The sequence below is a fragment of the Lontra canadensis genome, unplaced genomic scaffold (assembly GCF_010015895.1).
Source record: "Lontra canadensis isolate GAN:19392208 unplaced genomic scaffold, GSC_riverotter_1.0 scaffold75, whole genome shotgun sequence".
Classification (NCBI taxonomy): domain Eukaryota; kingdom Metazoa; phylum Chordata; class Mammalia; order Carnivora; family Mustelidae; genus Lontra; species Lontra canadensis.
The window spans coordinates 8191657-8210161 of NW_022631069.1; the positions used below are offsets into that span (position 1 = coordinate 8191657).

Below are 18505 nucleotides of genomic sequence, written 5' to 3' on the forward strand. Positions count from 1 at the left end.
ACTCATATTTGTGTAATTCGGAATTTAGAACCACGAAAATGCTTCACATGATCCACAAAAGTAAATAAAATCAACCCAAAATTGAAATACAAAGAGTAACAAATGTATTTAACTGTATTAAAAATACAAGAACAACATAATCACATTGAAGGAATTAGGGAAGGAAAGAACTAACCTTAGTAACTTTGGAAAATAACATTTTGCCTCTATATTGAAAAGCTAAAGACAAAAGGAACTATGAACAAATACAGTACTCTAGAAAATTTGCTGTTTATAGGTATATAAGTTAGCAATTCTGAAACTGCCTTATGTGTATTCCAGAATTAAACACAGAAGGAAACATACTGTGGGTAAGAAGAGCCATGTTTCTCACAGTCAGAGAAATAGTTACAGATAGGAAAAAAGGAAAGGTAAGAATGAACCCTGGGGTGTTGGATTCAGATGTATCAGCAGGAAATCATGATTTTAAAAATATTTATGGATTAGTTCATACAGAGATTGATACAGAAATATGTGTATACAAAAATGTATTTCCTGCCTTCACCAATGGAAAGGGCTAGAGCAATGACATCTTAATACACTGACTACCTTGAAGAGAAGGTCCCTGAGCACCCCTTGAATAAGTGGGGATGGAAGACTGTGTATCTTGCTACCCTCTTCCCTCTCCTGGTAGATAATCCTGAGTGATAATTCTGGGTAGAAGGCACTGTGCTTAGCACAGTGGGTGATATTTCAGAACCCAGGCTTCTACAAGACTTTAAACCCAGTGGGAGAGAGAAGACAAGTAGTCCACGATTTGTTTCTAATAGAAACGAGTGGTTGCTCTATGCTTCACAGGCATGGCATCTCATGCTGGGGAAGCAGACTCAGAGAGGTTATGTACTAATGTCTTGCTGCAGAGAAGACTTGGTAAGTGCAGTGAGAGAGCCTGCAGTGTTAAGGGATTGACAAGAGGTCAGAGACGCACATGTGTGCTGGACAAGTCCCAGGAATGGTTGGCAGATTGTAGGTGGGTGGACAAGGGGGCAGGACACAGGCTCAGTGGGCGTAGCTAATGAGCAGGCACCAGTCGTCTCCACAGAGGAAAGTGAGCTGTGGACTTGATGTTAGGAGCTTTCGTCACTTTCTCATTAGACTTTTGAAGAGTGCCATGAAAGGTTTCTGTTTCTGTTTCTGTGAAGTTAGGAATGTTGCCACCAGGAGGCAGCAGCATGCAGGGTTACATTTTCTAGGCAGGCAGTGGACAACTAGGAGTGGAAGAACATGTTAGAATCCCTTTCTACAGAAAGTCACATGTAAATCTCTGTCATTATCCTTAAAGCTGATATTTTTGTGCACATTGAGGCAGAGAGAGCATGAGCACCCCAGGCTTAGAGGAGGAGGCTATGCTGAGATACGGGTTGAGTTGAGGCAAACGGGACCTGAAGTCTCAGCTCTGCCTTTGGTTAACTATGTGATCACGGGGAAGTTAAATCAGCTTCTTGGGTTGTTACAATGGTTAAATGAAATATGTGTCTGGTCCAAGGTCGATATGTGGGAGTTGTAGATATAAGCATATCTTCTGTAGATCTTCTAGTTTCCCTCTAATAATTTCTTTCTATAAAGAAATATTAGATCATGCATGTGAAATTGGAAACTCTTTGGGTTTGTGTATAGCTCAAAGGCTTCAAGGCAGATTCATGACAAAGTTCCAGTAACTTCTCTTGTGCCCACTACAACTTTATGTAGGGAGTCATTTTGTAAACTGACTTCTTTCACCACATGCTTCTAGAAGGCTACAATCTAGACATTAGTAAAGGATATATAAAAAGCATTAAGTGTTTCATTTCCTTGATTAAAACAAATTAATGGCTCCTTATTGCTTAAGGAATAAAGTCCATGTTATTTAACATGGCATACGAGGTCCACCTCACCAACAAGTCATGCCAGAGTAGTCACCTACTACTGTGCTCCAAGAGTTTGATCCAGATGCTCCATGGCGTGCTTCATCAGTATGAGGCTTAATAATAAATAGTTTGATGGAACAGAAGTTAAATACTGTGGAAAAATTTGTAAGATGTGGGTCAGGGGGGAGGGAGCCGAGATGGTGGAGAAGTAGGGGACCCTATTTCAACCAGTCTCCTGAATTGAGCTGGATAGCTACCAGACCATTCTGAACACCCATGAAATCAGCCTGAGATGTAAGAAGATATATGAGGTTCTATACCAACAGAATACCTCTGGTGGCTGGTTTTGAGGTATGAAGAGGGGAGCAGATTCTGCAGACAGATATCAGAAGATAGACGGAAGGAGGAAGGAGCCACCATAAGCACCAGCGTGGGAAGGTGAGAAAACATAGGAGCTCAAAAGCATCCCACGCTGTGGCTCAGGCACAGACTTGCAGACTGGTAGCCATGGGGAAAGGTCTTAAGGGAAGCCCCCAAACTGAAACCTGGAGCTATGGGGGCACTCATGTGAACTGGGGGTTGCTGGCAGTTTTAGACGCATAAAGGGCAGAGACTTGCCTGGACCTGGAAGTGAGGGCTAGGAGTGCTGCTATGGGGCGCACAACCCAGGAGGCTGTGGTTTTCAGCAGCACAGACAAAAGTGGAATCAGTGTGGTCTGGAGGACTTTCTGGAGAACAGACTGCGATCTCTCTGTTCTGAGAGAGGACTGGATATGGTCACTTCTGCTCTGACTCTCTAAAAAGACACAGAGAGGGTGGCCGGGGTGGCTCAGTGGGTTAAAGCCTCTGCCTTCGGCTCAGGTCATGATCGCAGGGTCCTGGGATCGAGCTCCGCATCAGGCTCTCTGCTAAGCGGGAAGCCTGCTTCCTCCTCTCTCTCTGCCTGCCTCTCTGCCTACTTGTAATCTCTGTCTGTCAAATAAATAAATAAATAAATAAATAAATGAATAAATAAAGACACAGAGAGCCACCAGGGAAAGCCACCAGAGAACCAAAGGCCCCCAAACCAGTTTTCACTAAGTCCATTCCCCCCAGCCCCACAGGGGCAAGGCAACTCTGACCAAATAAGGTTGCCTGAGTAACAGGGTGACAGGCCCCTCCCCTAGAAGACAGAACAAGAGGCTGACAACCCTAAGGTCCCTATAAAACAGGTGCATCTTGCTAGGGTTGTGGTCAATAGTTTGGAATCTGTACATTCCCTCAACCACATCTCACCAGAATGACTAGGAGGAGGAACCCCCAACATAGGAAAACTTCAGAGACTGTGACCTCTTCCACAGATCTAATGGATATGGATATAAGCAAGAAGTCAGAAATAGACTTCAGGGTAACAGTTATGCAGACAGTAGTTAGGTTGAAGAGAACCATTAATGGCAACATAGATTCTTTAAGGGCAGAAGTGAGAGCTAATCTGACAGAACTTAAAATGCTATCAATGAGATCCAATCTAATCTAGATACTCTGACAGCTAGGGTAAGAGACAGAAGAATGAATTAGTGATCTAGAAGACAAATTGATAGAAAAGAAGGATCAGGAGGAGGCCTGGAACAAACAGCTTAGAATCCATGAAAACAGAATTAGAGAAATAAATGATGCCATGAAATGTTCCAATGTCAGAATTACTGGAATCCCTGAGCAGGTACAGAGAGAGAGAGAGAGGAACAGAAGATAGATTTAAGCAAATCCTAGCTGAGAACTTCCCTAACCTGGGGGATGAAACAAATATTTGTGTTCTAGAGGCAGAGAGAATACCCCCAAGATCAAGAAGAGCAGACTGACCCCCAGGCATGTAATAATGTAACTCATGAATCTTAAAGCCAGGGAAAACATCTTAAGGGCAGCTGGGGGAAGAGATTCCTTATGTACAGAGGGAGGAACATCAGAATAACATCAGACCTGTCCACAGAAACCTGGCAAGCCAGAAAGGGCTGGCAAGACATATTCAGAGTACTAAATGAGAAGAACATGCAGCCAAGAATATTTTATCTGACAAGGCTGTCATGTAGAATGGATGGAGATATAAAGGGCTTCCAAGACCAGCAAAAGCTGAAAGAATATGTCACCACTAAGAAATATTAAGGGTGGTTCTATAAAAGGAGAAAGACCCAAGAGTGATATAGAACAGAAATATACTGAGACAATCTATAGAAACAAGGACCTCACAGGCAGCATGATGACCATAAAAATCATATCTTTTAATAATCACTCTCAATGTGAATGACCTAAATACTCCCACAAAATAGCAGAGGGTTGCAGATTGGATAAAAAGACAGGACCCATCCATATGCTGTCTATAAGAAACTCATTTCGAACTTAAAGATACATCCAGGCTGAAAGTGAAGGGATTCAGAACCATCTTTCATGCCAATGGACTGCAAAAAAAGGCTGGGGTAGCAATTTTCATATCAGAAAAAATAGATTTTAAACTAAAGACTGTAGTCAGAGATACAGAAGGGCACCGTATCATTCTTAAAGGGTATATCCAACAAGAAGATCTAACAATTCCAAGTATCTATGCCCCCAACATGGAAGCAGACAATTACATAAGCCAACAGTTATCAAAATAAAGTGACACACTGATAATAATATGTTAATTGTAGGGGAAGTTAACACTCCACTCTCAGCAATAGGCAGATCATCTAATCAGAAAATCAACAACGAATCAAGAGCTTTGAATGACACACTGGACCACATGGACCTCATAGATATATACAGAACATTCTACCCTAGAACAACAGAATGCTCATTCTTCTCAAGGGCACATGGAACTTTCTCCAGAATAGACCACATACTGGGTGACAAATCGGGTCTCAACCAATACCAAAAGCCTGAGATTATTCCCCGCATATTCTCAGGCCACAGTGCTTTAAAACTGCAACTCAATCACAAGAAAAAGTTTGGAAGAAATTCAAACTCTGGGAAACTGAAGACCACCCTGCTCAAGAGTGTTTGGGTCAGCCAGGAAATGAAAGAAGATCTTAAACAATTCATGGAAACCAATAAGAACAAAAACACGTCAGTCCAAAAACCTACGGGATATAGCAAAATATCTTAAAGGGGAAATACATAGCCATCCAAGACTCACTCATTCAAAAAAAAAAAAAAAGAAAGAAAGAGAAAAGAAAAATTCTGAATGCACAACTCTCTTTACACATTGAAGAACTAGGGAATCAACAATAAATTAAGCCTAACCCATGCACTAGAAGGGAAATAATTAAGATTAGAGCAGAGATCAATGAATTAGAAACCAGAAATAGAGTAGAACACATCAATGAAACTAGAAGCTGGCTCTCTGAAAGAATTAATAAGATCAATAAACCACTGGTTAGATTTTTTCAAAAGAAAAGAGAAAGGACCCAAAGTAATAAAATTATGAACGAAAGGGGGAGATATCATGACTACCACCAAGGAAATAGAAACAATCATCAGAAATTATGATCAACAGCTATATGCCAATAAGTTAAGCGACCTAGAAGAAATGGATGAATTCCTGGAAACTATAAACTTCTAAGACTTAAACAAGAAGAAATTGACAACCTAACTAGACCAATAACGAGTAACAAGATTGAAGCAGTGATCAAAAAATCTCCCAAAAAACAAGAGTCCAGGACCTGCTGGATTCGCTGGGGAATTCTATCAAACATTCAAAGAAGAAATAATACCTATTCTCCTGAAGCTATTTCAAAAAATAGAAGGAGGGGTGCCTGGGTGGCTCAGTGGGTTAAGCCTCTGCCTTTGGCTCAGGTCGTGATCTCAGGGTCCTGGGATGGAGCCCCACATCAGCCTCTCTGCTCAGCAGGGAGCCTACTTCCTCCTCTCTGTCTCTGTCTCTCTGCATACTTGTGATCTCTATCTGTCAAATAAATAAATTAAATTAAATTAAAAAAAGGAGAAGGAAAACTTCCAGACTCTTTCTATGAGGCCAGCATTACCTTGATCCCAAAACTGGGCAAAGACCCCATCAAAGAGGAGAAACTTCAGATCTATATCCCGGATGAATATGGATGCCAAGATTCTCAATAAGATACTAGCTAATAGAATCCAACAGTACATTAAAAAGATTATCCAACACAACCAGGTAGAATTTATCCCTGGAATGCGAGGGTGGTTCAACATTTGCAAATCAATCAATCTGATAGAACAAATTAATAAGAGAGGAGAGAAGAACCACATGATCCTCTCAGTTGATGCAGGAAAAACATTTGACAAAATACAGCATCCTTTCCTGATTAAAACTCTTCAGAGTATATGGGTAGAGGGAACATTCCTCTATCTCTGTTCATAAAATCCATCTATGAAAAACCCACAGTGAATATCATTCTCAATGGGGAAAAGCTGAGAGCCTTTCCCTTAAGATCAGGAACATGACAAGGATGCCCAATCTTGGTACTATTGTTCAACATAGTACTAGAAATCCTAACAACAGTAATCAGACAACAAAAAGATATAAAATGTATCCAAATTGGCAAAGAAGTCAAACACTCTCTCTTTGCAGACAACATGATATTTTATGTGGAGAACCCAAAAGACTCCACCCCCAAATTATTGGACCTCATACAGCAATTCAGTAATGTGGCAGGATACAAAATTAATGCACAGAAATCAGTTGCTTTCTTATACACTAACAATGAAATTGTAGAAAGAGAAATTAGAGAATTGATTCCATTTATAATAGCACCAAAAACCATAAGATACCTTAGAATAAACCTAACCAAAGAGGTCAGATCAAAACCACATTGAGATACCGCCTTACACCAGTTAGAATGGCAAAAATTGACAAGGCAATAAACAACAAATGTTGGAGAGGATGTGGAGAAAGAGAAACCCTTGTGCAGTGTTGGTGGGAATGTAAGTTGATGCAGCCACTTCAGAAAAAAGTGTGGAGGTTCCTCAAAAAATTAAAAATAGAGCAACTCTATGACCCAGCAATTGCACTACTGGGTATTTACCCCAAAGATACAGATGTTGTGAAAAGAAGGGCCATAAACACCCCAATATTCAAAGCAGCAATGTCCACAATAGCTAAACTGTGGAAAGAGCAGAGATGTCCTTCAATAGACAAATGGATAAGGAAGATGTGGTCCATATACACAACGGAATACTACTCAGCCATCAGAAAGGATGAATAACCAATTTTTACATTAACATGGATGGGACTGGAGGAGATTACGCTGAGTGAAGTTAAGCAGAGAAAGCCAAATACCATATGGTTTCACTTGTGGAACATATGGAATAATGTGGAAGGAAGGTAAAAATAGGAATAGAAGAAGGAAGGTAAAAATGAAGGGGGGGAAATCAGAGGTGGAGATAATCCATGAGAGACTGGACTCCAAGAAACAAACTCGGTTTTAAGGAGGAGGGAGGGATGGGTTGGCCCTGTGACAGGTATTAAGGAGGGCACGTATTGCATGGAGCACTGGGTGTTATATGCAAACAATGAAACTTGGAACACATGACTAACATAACATAATAAAAAAATAATAAAAATAAGAAGTTAAAATTTGTGGATACTAAACACATGCTACTTTAATGTAGTTTTGTAGAACCAAGAGTATTCTTATTTTAGCATTATAGTCCTTTCATTTGCAACGGAAACCTGAGTAGAAAATAATTTCCAGAGCTAAGTGGCATGATGAGGACTGTGCAGACCCAGTGCAGGTCCTTTGGATGGGTCTTAGCTTGTGAAGAGCCATGCTGAGAAGTGCTCTTGTGGCCATACTGGTCACAGTGTTCCATGACACCAACTGCACTTCTGGGTGCCATTGCTAAGGCTTTGCTTCTGCCTCCAGTGGCTTTTCCACTTTCCTTACTTTCTCATCTACCAACCAGGAAGATCCTAACTCAAGTTACCTCTTCTCTAAAGGCTTTTCCATGCCTCCACAGGAGCTGTCACTTCCTGTCTCTGCTTGCTTTATGAATACTGTTCTTATCATTCTCATTCATTCAACACACATCTGGATGCTAGAGTGATCACATCATCTCATAATCAGATTCTGTGTCAGTCATTAGGCAGGATGCTGACTTTTCATAGGAGGAACATTTCTGAATTTTCTTTGTACTCCCAGAGCTTAGTACAGAGGTAAGCACAGAGTAGACAATCCATATATGTTGGCTAATTGTGAACTAAGAAATTGAAAATAAAGATCAGAGTGTCATGGACCATGAGAATCACATCAGAAGACTACAGAGGAGTCTGATGAGAGGAACAGGAAGGAAAAGGAGAAGAAGAACTGGAGAGTCTACTGCAAATCTCCAAAAGCACATGGACTTTGGAGCCAAAGAACAAATTGTTCAATTGTTCTGGCAGAAAGTGCCAGCACCCATTTTCCAGTAGATGTGGGCACCAGGATCCTTTGTCTCCAGTGCTTTTCCCATTTGCTATCACATCCTAATCTTTGGATTCCATCAGCAAAGTCACTAATAACTCCTTGACTACAGAGTGTATATTAAAGGCCATAATTCTTGCCAGGAGGAAAAACAAACAGAATCCATAGATGTGTAGGGGCACAGGTTGGTACAAGGCTAAAAAGACCATGTGCCTACAGGTGAAAAGTGCAGGGAGATCAGAGTATAAAAGAGAGACCCAATCTCTCTCTGTGTGTCCCAACCCTTGAGTGCACCACTGTGTCTTGTTGTGTGTGTAGGCCACCAAAATCAGCACCATGAAGATCCTGGTCTTGGTCTTGATTTGTCTACACCTCTCAGAGGGTGTGGAAAGGTATGTATGAGGATTTAGCTGCAGATCTTTTTGTGTCTTGGTACCATTAACTGAAAACCCAGGGAACCATGACTTAAAATGGATATATGGATGGATAAATGGATAGATGGGTGGATGGATGGATGGATGCATGCATGCATGCATGCATGAATGTGGTGTGTGTGTGTGTGTGTGTGTGTGTGTGTGTGTGTGTGTAAGGGTAGATTGGTGCTGTGTTGGCTAAGAAAGAGGGAAACAGGATTCGTGTCCCAAGTTTATAGGAGGGACTTCAGATAAACAGAAATTTATTCTGTGGAAACAATATGTAAGTAGAAAAACCCAAATATATGTTGCAGTGGATTTTCAGAGTGCTAAGGAGATTTGAAAACTCCAGACCAGATCATTGAAGGAATTGCTTTAATGGAGAACGTGAAGCTCACTCCTTTTGTTTGCCCTAATCTCTGCAGAATCATTCTGAAGAAAGGCAAGTCCATCTGCCAGGTGATGAAAGAGCGGGGTGTACTAGACACATTCCTGAAGAACCACCCAAAGGTCGACCCAGGTGCCAAGTATCTTTACAATACTGATGCTGTTGCTTATGAGCCCTTCACCAATTACCTGAATGTAAGTGAAGGGGGAGGTGGTGTCCATATCCCTTGGCTAAGAACCATTCTTGGATACTTATTTAGACCTCTCATCTGCCCTGATTTTGGACTTTTTACTAAACCTAAGTCTCACCTTCTATGGAAAGTATCTGGGTAAGTTATGAGTTGGTACCCCTTAAAACTGCAGTATTCCCTTTCCTTCCTTCTTTCTTCCCATTACTGGCTCACTCTCTAAAGCTCCATTTATATGGTGATGAGATTCACAGTGACCATATTGAAGTCAATTGAGAGAGCCAAAGGAAGTCCCAGGGATGGGCTGCAGGGGAAAGAAGGAAAGCACATACAAAGCTGCCAGGCAAATCTCCAGTGGCTCCAGATACCATATATCTCCCCATTTGGAAACATACACTGGTACTCAGAGCAAGTGTTTGAGTGTTCTCGAGGCTGCAGTGTCTGCTCAGGGCATCTCAACACACTGGTGTCCTATGGCCTGTGCTTAGTGAGATGTTACATGAGTGTCAGATCTAGAAGCCACCCTACATATCTATTTCGACTTTCACTTTCTGTAGCTGGTGGAAGAAGAGGCAGGTAAGTGACATAACTGGCCTGAATTCACTTAGAACTTAAACTTAAAACTAATTCACTTAAAACTTAAACTGTCTCAGTGAAGTTCTCTTGCTTTCCATGCTACCTCTCATTCTAAACTTCCTGGTGTCTTAGCTCCTGTGTGACCAGAGTGAAGAGAATGGTGGAGAAATATCTAACACTGGACAAGAAAGAAGCGCGCGCGCGCGTGTGTGTGTGTGTGTGTGTGTGTGTGAGAGAGAGAGAGAGAGCGAGAGCGAGAGAGAGAGTGAGAGAGAGAGATGTGGGGAGGGAGGATGGACACTGGAAATGGAGAAAAAGTGATTAGTTCTCCAACTTTGCATGTTCTGGCATAGAATGGTAAATCCATGGAGTTATCACCTGATACAAAGTAGAAAATGATTTTGGAAGAAGAGATTGGCTTGCCAGATTAATTCTCACCCAGTCAAAGTCTTGCAATTGGGGATGAAAATGGGGAATATTGAGAGAAATATGGCTCCAGATGGGAAAAAGAGCCCATTGGAGGAGAAGCTACTTATACCCCAAGAAAATGATTTTGCCAAAATGTGGTTTCTAGTGAGTCAGCTTCTTCCCCATCCTTAGGACAAAATTTGTCTGCTTAATGAGAATGAAAAACTTTTCTTTGCAGTCTTATTACTTTGGAGAGATCAGCATTGGGACACCACCACAAAATTTCCTGGTCCTCTTTGACACAGGCTCCTCCAACCTGTGGGTGCCCTCTACCTACTGCCAGAGCCAGGCCTGCTGTGAGTATACCACCATTACCACCCACCCATGGAGAGGAGCAGAGGGCAGGGCAGAGTCAGGACTGAGCACAATCTCAGCATCCAATTCCAGAGTTCTTGGTGCATACCCATGATCTCAGCCTCCTTAAATTCAGACCATCTGGAAATCTTTACTCTGGTCTACATTTCACTGGTGCTACAGTTCTGGAGAGAGATAGCAGAAATAGACCAAGGCTTCCATTCTTTTCTACATTGTTCCCTTTCCTCAGCTCTCTCCTGTAGGCCCCAATTCCTGGAGGGGATTGAGCCATCCCTCAGGAAAAGGAAGGAAGGGATGACATCTTTTTCCTAAGGGGTCAGACTTTTCTGTGGCTACAGATTATCTTTAGCAAAAGGATCTGAGACTGAAGCCCAATCCCAGGCTTCGTCTGATGGTCTCAGACCATCAAGGATAAGTGTCCTCCAAGTATTTTGGAAAATGTATTGACCTTAACATTCCATTCTATCCTTGCATAGCCAATCACAACACGTTCAATCCTAGCAGTTCCTCTACCTACAGAAACAATGGGCAAACTTATACACTCTGTTATGGAAGTGGCAGCCTGACTGTGCTCCTGGGATATGACACTGTGAATGTAAGTGCTGTTCTCAATTCTTCTGTGGGTCTGCTCTTTGGCGCCCCTTTTTCAGAGCATAAAGCACTCAGAGAGACCCATGATTACTAAATAGGTACAAATTCCTGGAAACTGATGTTTGGAAAGGATGCTAAAGGCCATTTAATCAAAACGTTTCTCCCAAGACAGGAATTGCTTCCCCAGCAGTCCTGACTGCAGGGAGCTCTTTACATTGTGCCTCCCCTGACTTTGCTCCCTGGTTTTAAGCTGCCTCTGCAACCACATGGAGCACATCTGCTTCCTTCTCCACATGATTTTACTGTAGGTATTTGAAGACCTTCCTTTCACTATTTTCTTTTCTTTACATCAAGCACCCACATTTCCTATGTCATTTGTGCACACAGATTATTCAAAATAAAATCATCCACTGTCCTTTCACTGTCCATGGAAGTGGACACTCTAACTCCAGAACGCAATGGCCTCTGCTTCCCCAACACCCACACTCTTCTTTCCAAGCCATATATGGTTGGGTGATGTTGAATCCCTTCATCTTCCAGACCCCACCCATGGTTGAACTAAGCATGAAAGAAGACAACTCCGCTAGAAAAGTGTACATTCTATTACCTGGGCACCCAAGTCTGGGAAGACTTTGTCCACCCGAGTTGTTAATCTTTTCTTTCTGCTTGTCCCAGGTTCAGAACATCGTCATCAAGAACCAGCTATTTGGTCTGAGTGAGATTGAACCCAGCAACCCCTTCTATTATGCAAACTTTGATGGTATCCTCGGAATGGCCTACCCCGACCTGGCAGTGGGGAATAGCCCAACAGTCATGGAGAGCATGCTTCAGCAAGGCCAGCTCACCCAGCCCATCTTCAGCTTCTACTTCTCTCGGTGAGCACCCTTGCCCTGGGTAGGTCTCAGCAAATGAAGCAATGTAGGAGCTTTCAGCAAGTCAATATCAGACAAGGCCAAGATTTTAACATATCTTGACACAAGATGTTCACACATTTCTGAAAATCCATAATTACATTTTTGTGGGAATTTTATTTTAATGCGCTAGGGGAGTTTTTTCCTTAAGAATTTGTTTATTTATTTGAGAGAGAGATAGAGAGACAGAGAGAGGGTATGAGCAGGGAGGAGGATCAGAGGGAGAGGGAGAAGCAGATCCCCTACTGAGCAGGGAGGCCCGATGCAGGGCTGGACCTCATGACCTGAGATCATGACCTGAGCCAAAGATACACACCTAACCCACTGAGCCACCCAGGTGCCCCTGCACTAGAAGAATATTAATTTAGGTCACAGCTATAGGATGACCCTTTCCTTAAATGAACTACAGTCCTCTAAGATATAATTAGTAAATGTGGACATTGTTGCATTAGATTTGCATAGCTGTAGAGCTTTAGAACAAGCCACATGATTACTTACTAATACAGTCAAATCAAATTTATAATAAAGATAATTACAATAAATGATATTTGTAATAACATCTTTGGCTCTACAAAGAGTACTTGTAGTTATTACTTCACATGACATCTCAAAAATCTTTTCATTAACCCAATTTTTCCACTGAGGAAATGCAGGCTTAAACAGGTGGTCAATACTGAGCAAAGTCTGATAGGCATGAAGCCATGACTCAAACACAAGTATCTTGGTCACAGATCCAGTACATTTCCTACTCTACTGGCTTTGAACTTTCATGGAAAAGTTTACTTACTGGGCCAGGGTAGGGAACAGAAGAGGCCTGAATCCCCTAACACTGTCTAGTTACCAACTTGAGCATGACAAAAGCATCCCCCTCCCTGAACACAGGAGATCTCACTCTGTCAGACCCCATTCTAGGTACCCCTGAGGTGTTTCTTCTTGTTCTGACTTTGTCTCTAGGAGGGTTTCCCTGGGATGCCTTTGTAGTCTCTTTTCAGAGGCATGGTTTCAATTATGTCTCCTCTTTTATGGACAAGGTCTGTGTTTCCAATTCTCTGCTCTTGAGAGTTCCTCTGAGAAGTCTCCTCTCCCTTGTGCCTTGAACCTGGTGGAGTCTAAAGAGCAGACCAGAAGATAAGACCCCTCGTCCTGTGGTTCCTGTGTGTCTGAAGAGAGGGATGTTGAGAGGGGAGGAAGGAGATGCCTGATCATGTGTATTGTAGGAATTCATGCTTCTCTCCCTTTCTCCACAGCCAACCAACCTATGAGTATGGTGGGGAGCTCATCCTGGGAGGTTCAAACTCCCAATTTTATTCTGGTGAGATTGTCTGGGCTCCAGTCACTCGGGAATTGTACTGGCAGGTTGACATTGATGAGTAAGTACAGGGGGAAATTCCTATGGATTATGGACACCTCTAGGATGTTCCTCCAGTGTGGCAATATTTCCTGTTCTTGCATTGGCACACACTTCTGAAAGAATCAGCAAACCCTCAGGCTGATTGTTCCTGGAGCTCAGTAGACTCTGGCATCTAGCTCTTGAATGAACTTTCTGACTTATCACTGAGCCTTATCATGTCAGCAGGTTGGTTATTCGTTGGCTTCTGTGAATCCATGTCTTTGTTCCTGGAAGCTTCATTGTCCCAAGTAGCTCAATCTTTAACAAATCCTTCATCAGTAAAAGTAACAGCTATCACTGATATTTTCTATGTGCCAGATACTGTGCTAAATATTTTATATGTATTATTGTATGTATATTCCACTAAACACTGTAAAATGCTCAGTAGTGTATTTCATTGTGCAGATAGAGAAATCAAGGCTCAGAGATTCAGTAACGATTCCAAAGTCACACATTTCACAAATTTCAAAATTCTAGTCCAAGCATATCTTCTCCCAGAGCTCAGGACCATGAATCAGTTACTTTTACACTCCAAGCCTTCAGGAAATCTCCGTCACCACCGATTAAAGATACACTTCTTTGGCCTTTATTCAAGACCATATGACCACTTATCAGTTGACATCGCACATGATTGTGGCAGAGGAACTTGATTCTCTTCTACTGGTGTTTTCCTCAGGTTTCTTGTCGGTAACCAAGCCACTGGCTTGTGCTCCCAAGGCTGCCAGGCCATTGTGGACACAGGGACCTATGTGCTAGCTGTTCCCCAGCAGTTCATAGGCTCCTTCTTGAAGGAAACTGGAGCTCTGGAGGCTCAGAATGGTGATGTGAGTAACCAGAAGCCAAGGGTTTCTCTGTATATCCACACAACCTCAGCACAAGAGGAGGTGTATTGTGGGGGGAACTGAGCCCTCGTGGGTCAGATCAGGTGGGTACACATCATGACCTTTCAGTCAAGGAGGGGTAAGCAGGGGGAAAATACCAACCCCAACTGTGAGTATGGGCCGAATGGTTGTCAGGAGGGGTGGCTGTTCCATTGCAGGCCCGAGGAACACCTCTCACCTTGGCGTGGCCACTGTCATTTGACTGTACACAACAGAGTCAGGCATATTGTACTTCTCCAGTCCACTTGGGTTTCCTTCTTCCCTAGGAATACTCCTTTGGCTTTTACTCTGAGCAACCTCCTGTGCCCAAACCTGTTCCCTTAAATATGCTTCTGTAGTTTGCTCCTCCTGCATGCAAGAGTCTAGTTAATCGGACGAAATCTTGGACCTCAGGGTGTGTGTGTGTGTGTGTGTGTGTGTGTGTGTGTGTGAGTGATTTGAGCACATGGATAGGTGCACACTACTGTGGATATGAATTGTGTGAGAGCGTGTTTCACACTGAATGTGCCCAGGCTTCTTCTCTGTAAGTGGGACTTTCTGGCAATAGAAATCTGTGTTCTGGAATGAGCCTGACTCCTTATGGCCATATCAGTACAACCAAAATCTCAGAGCTGAGATGTGTCCAAGGAGGCCCAGGAAAGCAAAAGCTTCTGGTCAGTCTTGTACCTGGGAATCAGGCTTTGCCTTCCATGCTCTCAACCAATCTCGCTGGCAGGTCAGGAAGAGAGTCTCACAGGGAATGGGAGACTTGGGCCCTTTTTCTGGGCCCCCAGCCTCCTGGCACTCTACAGCTCTGCTTCTCCTCTCTCTCAGCTTGTGGTCAACTGCAACTCCATACAGAGCTTGCCCACCATCACCTTCGTCATCAGTGGGACCCCATTACCTCTGCCTCCTTCTACTTATGTCCTCAATGTATGTATGCACCCCAGGCTCCAGGGAAATGGGATTGGATGGGTCTAAACAGCTGTTCCATGTCCCAGCTCACATCTGAGCACCTATGGAGAGTCACCAGTGATAGGGCTGAGGGTGAACAAGAAGCCAGGGACCCCACAGGTGTTGTGGAATATAGGGTGGGAGGTACCTGTGGGGAAAGGCCTCTCCATGCACCTGGTTATATCCTTATGTCCTTGGTCTCTGCAGGACAATGGCTACTGCACCCTTGGGATTGAAGTCACTTACCTGCCCTCCTCCAATGGACAGCCCCTGTGGATTCTGGGAGATGTCTTCCTCAGGGAATATTATACTGTCTTCGACTTGGCTGTCAACAGGGTGGGTTTTGCCCTTTCTAAGTAGACTAGCAAGAGGCAGCTGTTTCCTCCCTCCCAGCAAGACTCTGGGATTGCCCCATTGTCTCTCTGGGCTGACAGCAGCATTTTATTAGACTAGTTTGATCCCTCTGTGCACTAGAATCATACTCCCTCAAGTAATAAACTAAGAATCTCTAAACATCTTTACTGATCCTTCTAGATGTCTTCTTTGTATTCTGCTTGTATTAAATAATCCAGTCAAAAAATGGGCAGAAGACATGAGCTGACACTTCTCCAAAGAAGACATACAAAGGGCTAACAGACACCTGAAAAAACTGTTCAACATCACTGACCACCAGGGAAATACAAATCAAAACCACAGTGAGATACCACCTTACACCAGTTAGATAGAATGGCAAAAATTAACAAGACACAACAAATGTTGGTGAGGGTGTGGAGAAAGGGTTCCCCTTTTACACTGTTGGTGGGAAAGCAAGCTGGTGCAGCCACTCTGGAAAACAGTGTGGAGGTTCCTCAAGACGTTAAAAAATAGAGCTACCCTATGACCCAGCAATTGAACTACTGGGTATTTACCCCAAAGATACAGATGTAGTGAAAAGAAGGAGCATATGCGCCCCAACATTCATAGCAGCAAATGTCCACAATAGCCAAACTGTGGAAGGAGCCGAGATGCCCTTCAACAGATGAATGGATAAAGACGATATGGTTCATATATACAATGAAATATTCCTCAGCCATCAGAAAGGATGAATGCCCACCACTTGCATCAGTGTGGATGGAACTGGAGGGGGTTATACGTAGGGAAATGCATCAACCAGAAGAAGACAATTATCATATGGTTTCACTTATATGTGGAATATATGAAATATCATGGAGGATCATAGGGGAAGGGAGGGAAAATTGAAGGGGGAGAAATCAGAGGGGGAGACAAACTATGAGACTATGCACTGGGGGAAACAAACTGATGGTTTCAGAGGTGGGGGTGGCTGGGTGATGGGCATTAAGGAGGGCACGTATTGTGATGAGCACTGGGTGTTCTATGCAACTAATTAATCATTGAACACTACATAAAAACTAACGATGTGGCTAAATGAACATTAAAAAAAGGTTTATTCTAAACTGAAAGTTAGCAACAATTCTTTGGGGGAATCTGTGACTTGATCAACGGGTGAGAACACAGGGCAGAGCTCCCTGAGTGAGGACCCACAGCGCAGAGATTAAGGACACAGTAGCTCCTACATTCTGGTGGAGGTGACCAGCCCTCTCAGCACTATTCCTTCTAACACATTCTTCTCTCCATTCTTGAAAGTTAGAGAAGAAAGAGAAACCTTAGAGAACATTTCAAACTGGTGGTCTGAGGCCAGCTCAGATGACAAAATGGTGGTTCTTTTTGAGACAGCATCACAGTTTTAATGAATTTTTTTCATTAAATGGGGTATTTTCACAGACCCCTTTCCTCCCTACTCACTATGGGAGCTCTCAGCCTGCTCACATATGAGTTTATCTGCCTGGGGCTTAAAGCTTTTGAGTTTTGAAACCCAATCTCATTTTACAGTGGAAGAAAGTGAGGTGTGGGGAGCCTGGGTGGCTCAGTGGGTTAGGCCTCTGCCTTCGGCTCAGGTCATGATCTCAGGGTCCTGGGATCAAATCCCGCATCGGGCTCTCTGCTTGGCAGGGAGCCCGCTTCCTCCCCTCTCTCTCTGCCTGCCTCTCTGCCTACTTGTGCTCTCTCTCTCTGTCAAATAAATAAATAAAATCTTAAAAAAAAAAAAGAAAGTGAGGTGTGGATGGGTAATCATACAATTACTGTTAAAATCAGATCCAGATCAATGTATTAATTTTTTTTGTCGTGTTGCTATATGATAAGGTCTGCTCTGTGAATGGCACAGAGGCACGTGATGACAAATAAGACATGGCATTGGCTCACTAGGAATTTTCTATCAGCCTATTGCTCTTGAGCATGTTTCCTGTCTGAAGCAAGCCCAGTGCCTGAACTTGCAATCCACAGTAGGTTATGAACAATCATAGGCAGTGGGTTCTTCTAATGCAGTAATGCCACCTTTAGGGAGGTAAAAACTGGTACTGCTCTGGGACCCAAAATTCTTGCAAGAAATGTAATTAGAAGGATGTACCTGGGAAGAAAGATGCAAAGAATTCTCCATCTAGATGTGTGGGAGTGATAGTGGTGAATGGAGGAGTACATTTTCCTTCATCATTGCATCATTCCCCTCCACCAACACACAATGGAATTGATCTTATGGAGTTGGGTAATGTCTGAACTCTGGCCATTCCTTTCTCTTTCTTTTGTGTTTCTCTCGTGGGAAACACAGCCTTTTCTGTCAAAGGGAAGGGAGCTCAGCTCAGCCCCAATTCACCTGCGTCCTCATTCCTACCCCTTCAGCCACGGTTCCTGCCTCGGTATCACCTCTATTCATGCTCTGGTGGTGGTTGGCCTCAATTATATCTCTATCTCAAGATAGAGATATAATTTCTAGAAAGTTCTCAGCACCAAGATACACCAAATTCAGGTTATCATGAGTAATCTAAAATTCATGAGCGGGGACTAAATGCAGCCACAGGAACAACATATGGTATTGGTAAGGCCAGAGCTAGCAATTCTGTCTGCTCCTGGATTCTAGAAAATAACACCCAACAGAAGCTGTCCACAGCTTATGGTCTGTTCCGCCTTGTCTATCATTGTAGGACAGGGACAAGATTTATTAATATGGGAGTGTTCCCCACCTTGCAATATGTTATTCTGTCCCCACCACACTAGTAAAGATCTTGCCTGTCTGATTCTTGTGTCTTATGTGGTAGAAACTGAAGGTCTGTCGACAGAAACACA

The 18505-nt window shown here is 43.0% G+C and overlaps 1 protein-coding gene across 1 annotated transcript; it reads left to right on the forward strand.

Annotated features, from left to right (window-relative positions):
• The first annotated feature begins 8595 nt into the window (after positions 1-8595).
• Positions 8596-15818, forward strand: LOC116881594 (pepsin B-like). The gene is made up of 9 exons (XM_032881459.1): positions 8596-8664; positions 9111-9267; positions 10483-10600; positions 11096-11214; positions 11886-12085; positions 13369-13491; positions 14188-14335; positions 15206-15304; positions 15533-15818. The coding sequence occupies exons 1-9, from the start codon at positions 8609-8611 to the stop codon at positions 15683-15685; spliced, it is 1173 nt and encodes a 390-aa protein (XP_032737350.1). The 5' UTR covers positions 8596-8608; the 3' UTR covers positions 15686-15818.
• The last annotated feature ends 2687 nt before the right edge of the window (positions 15819-18505 follow it).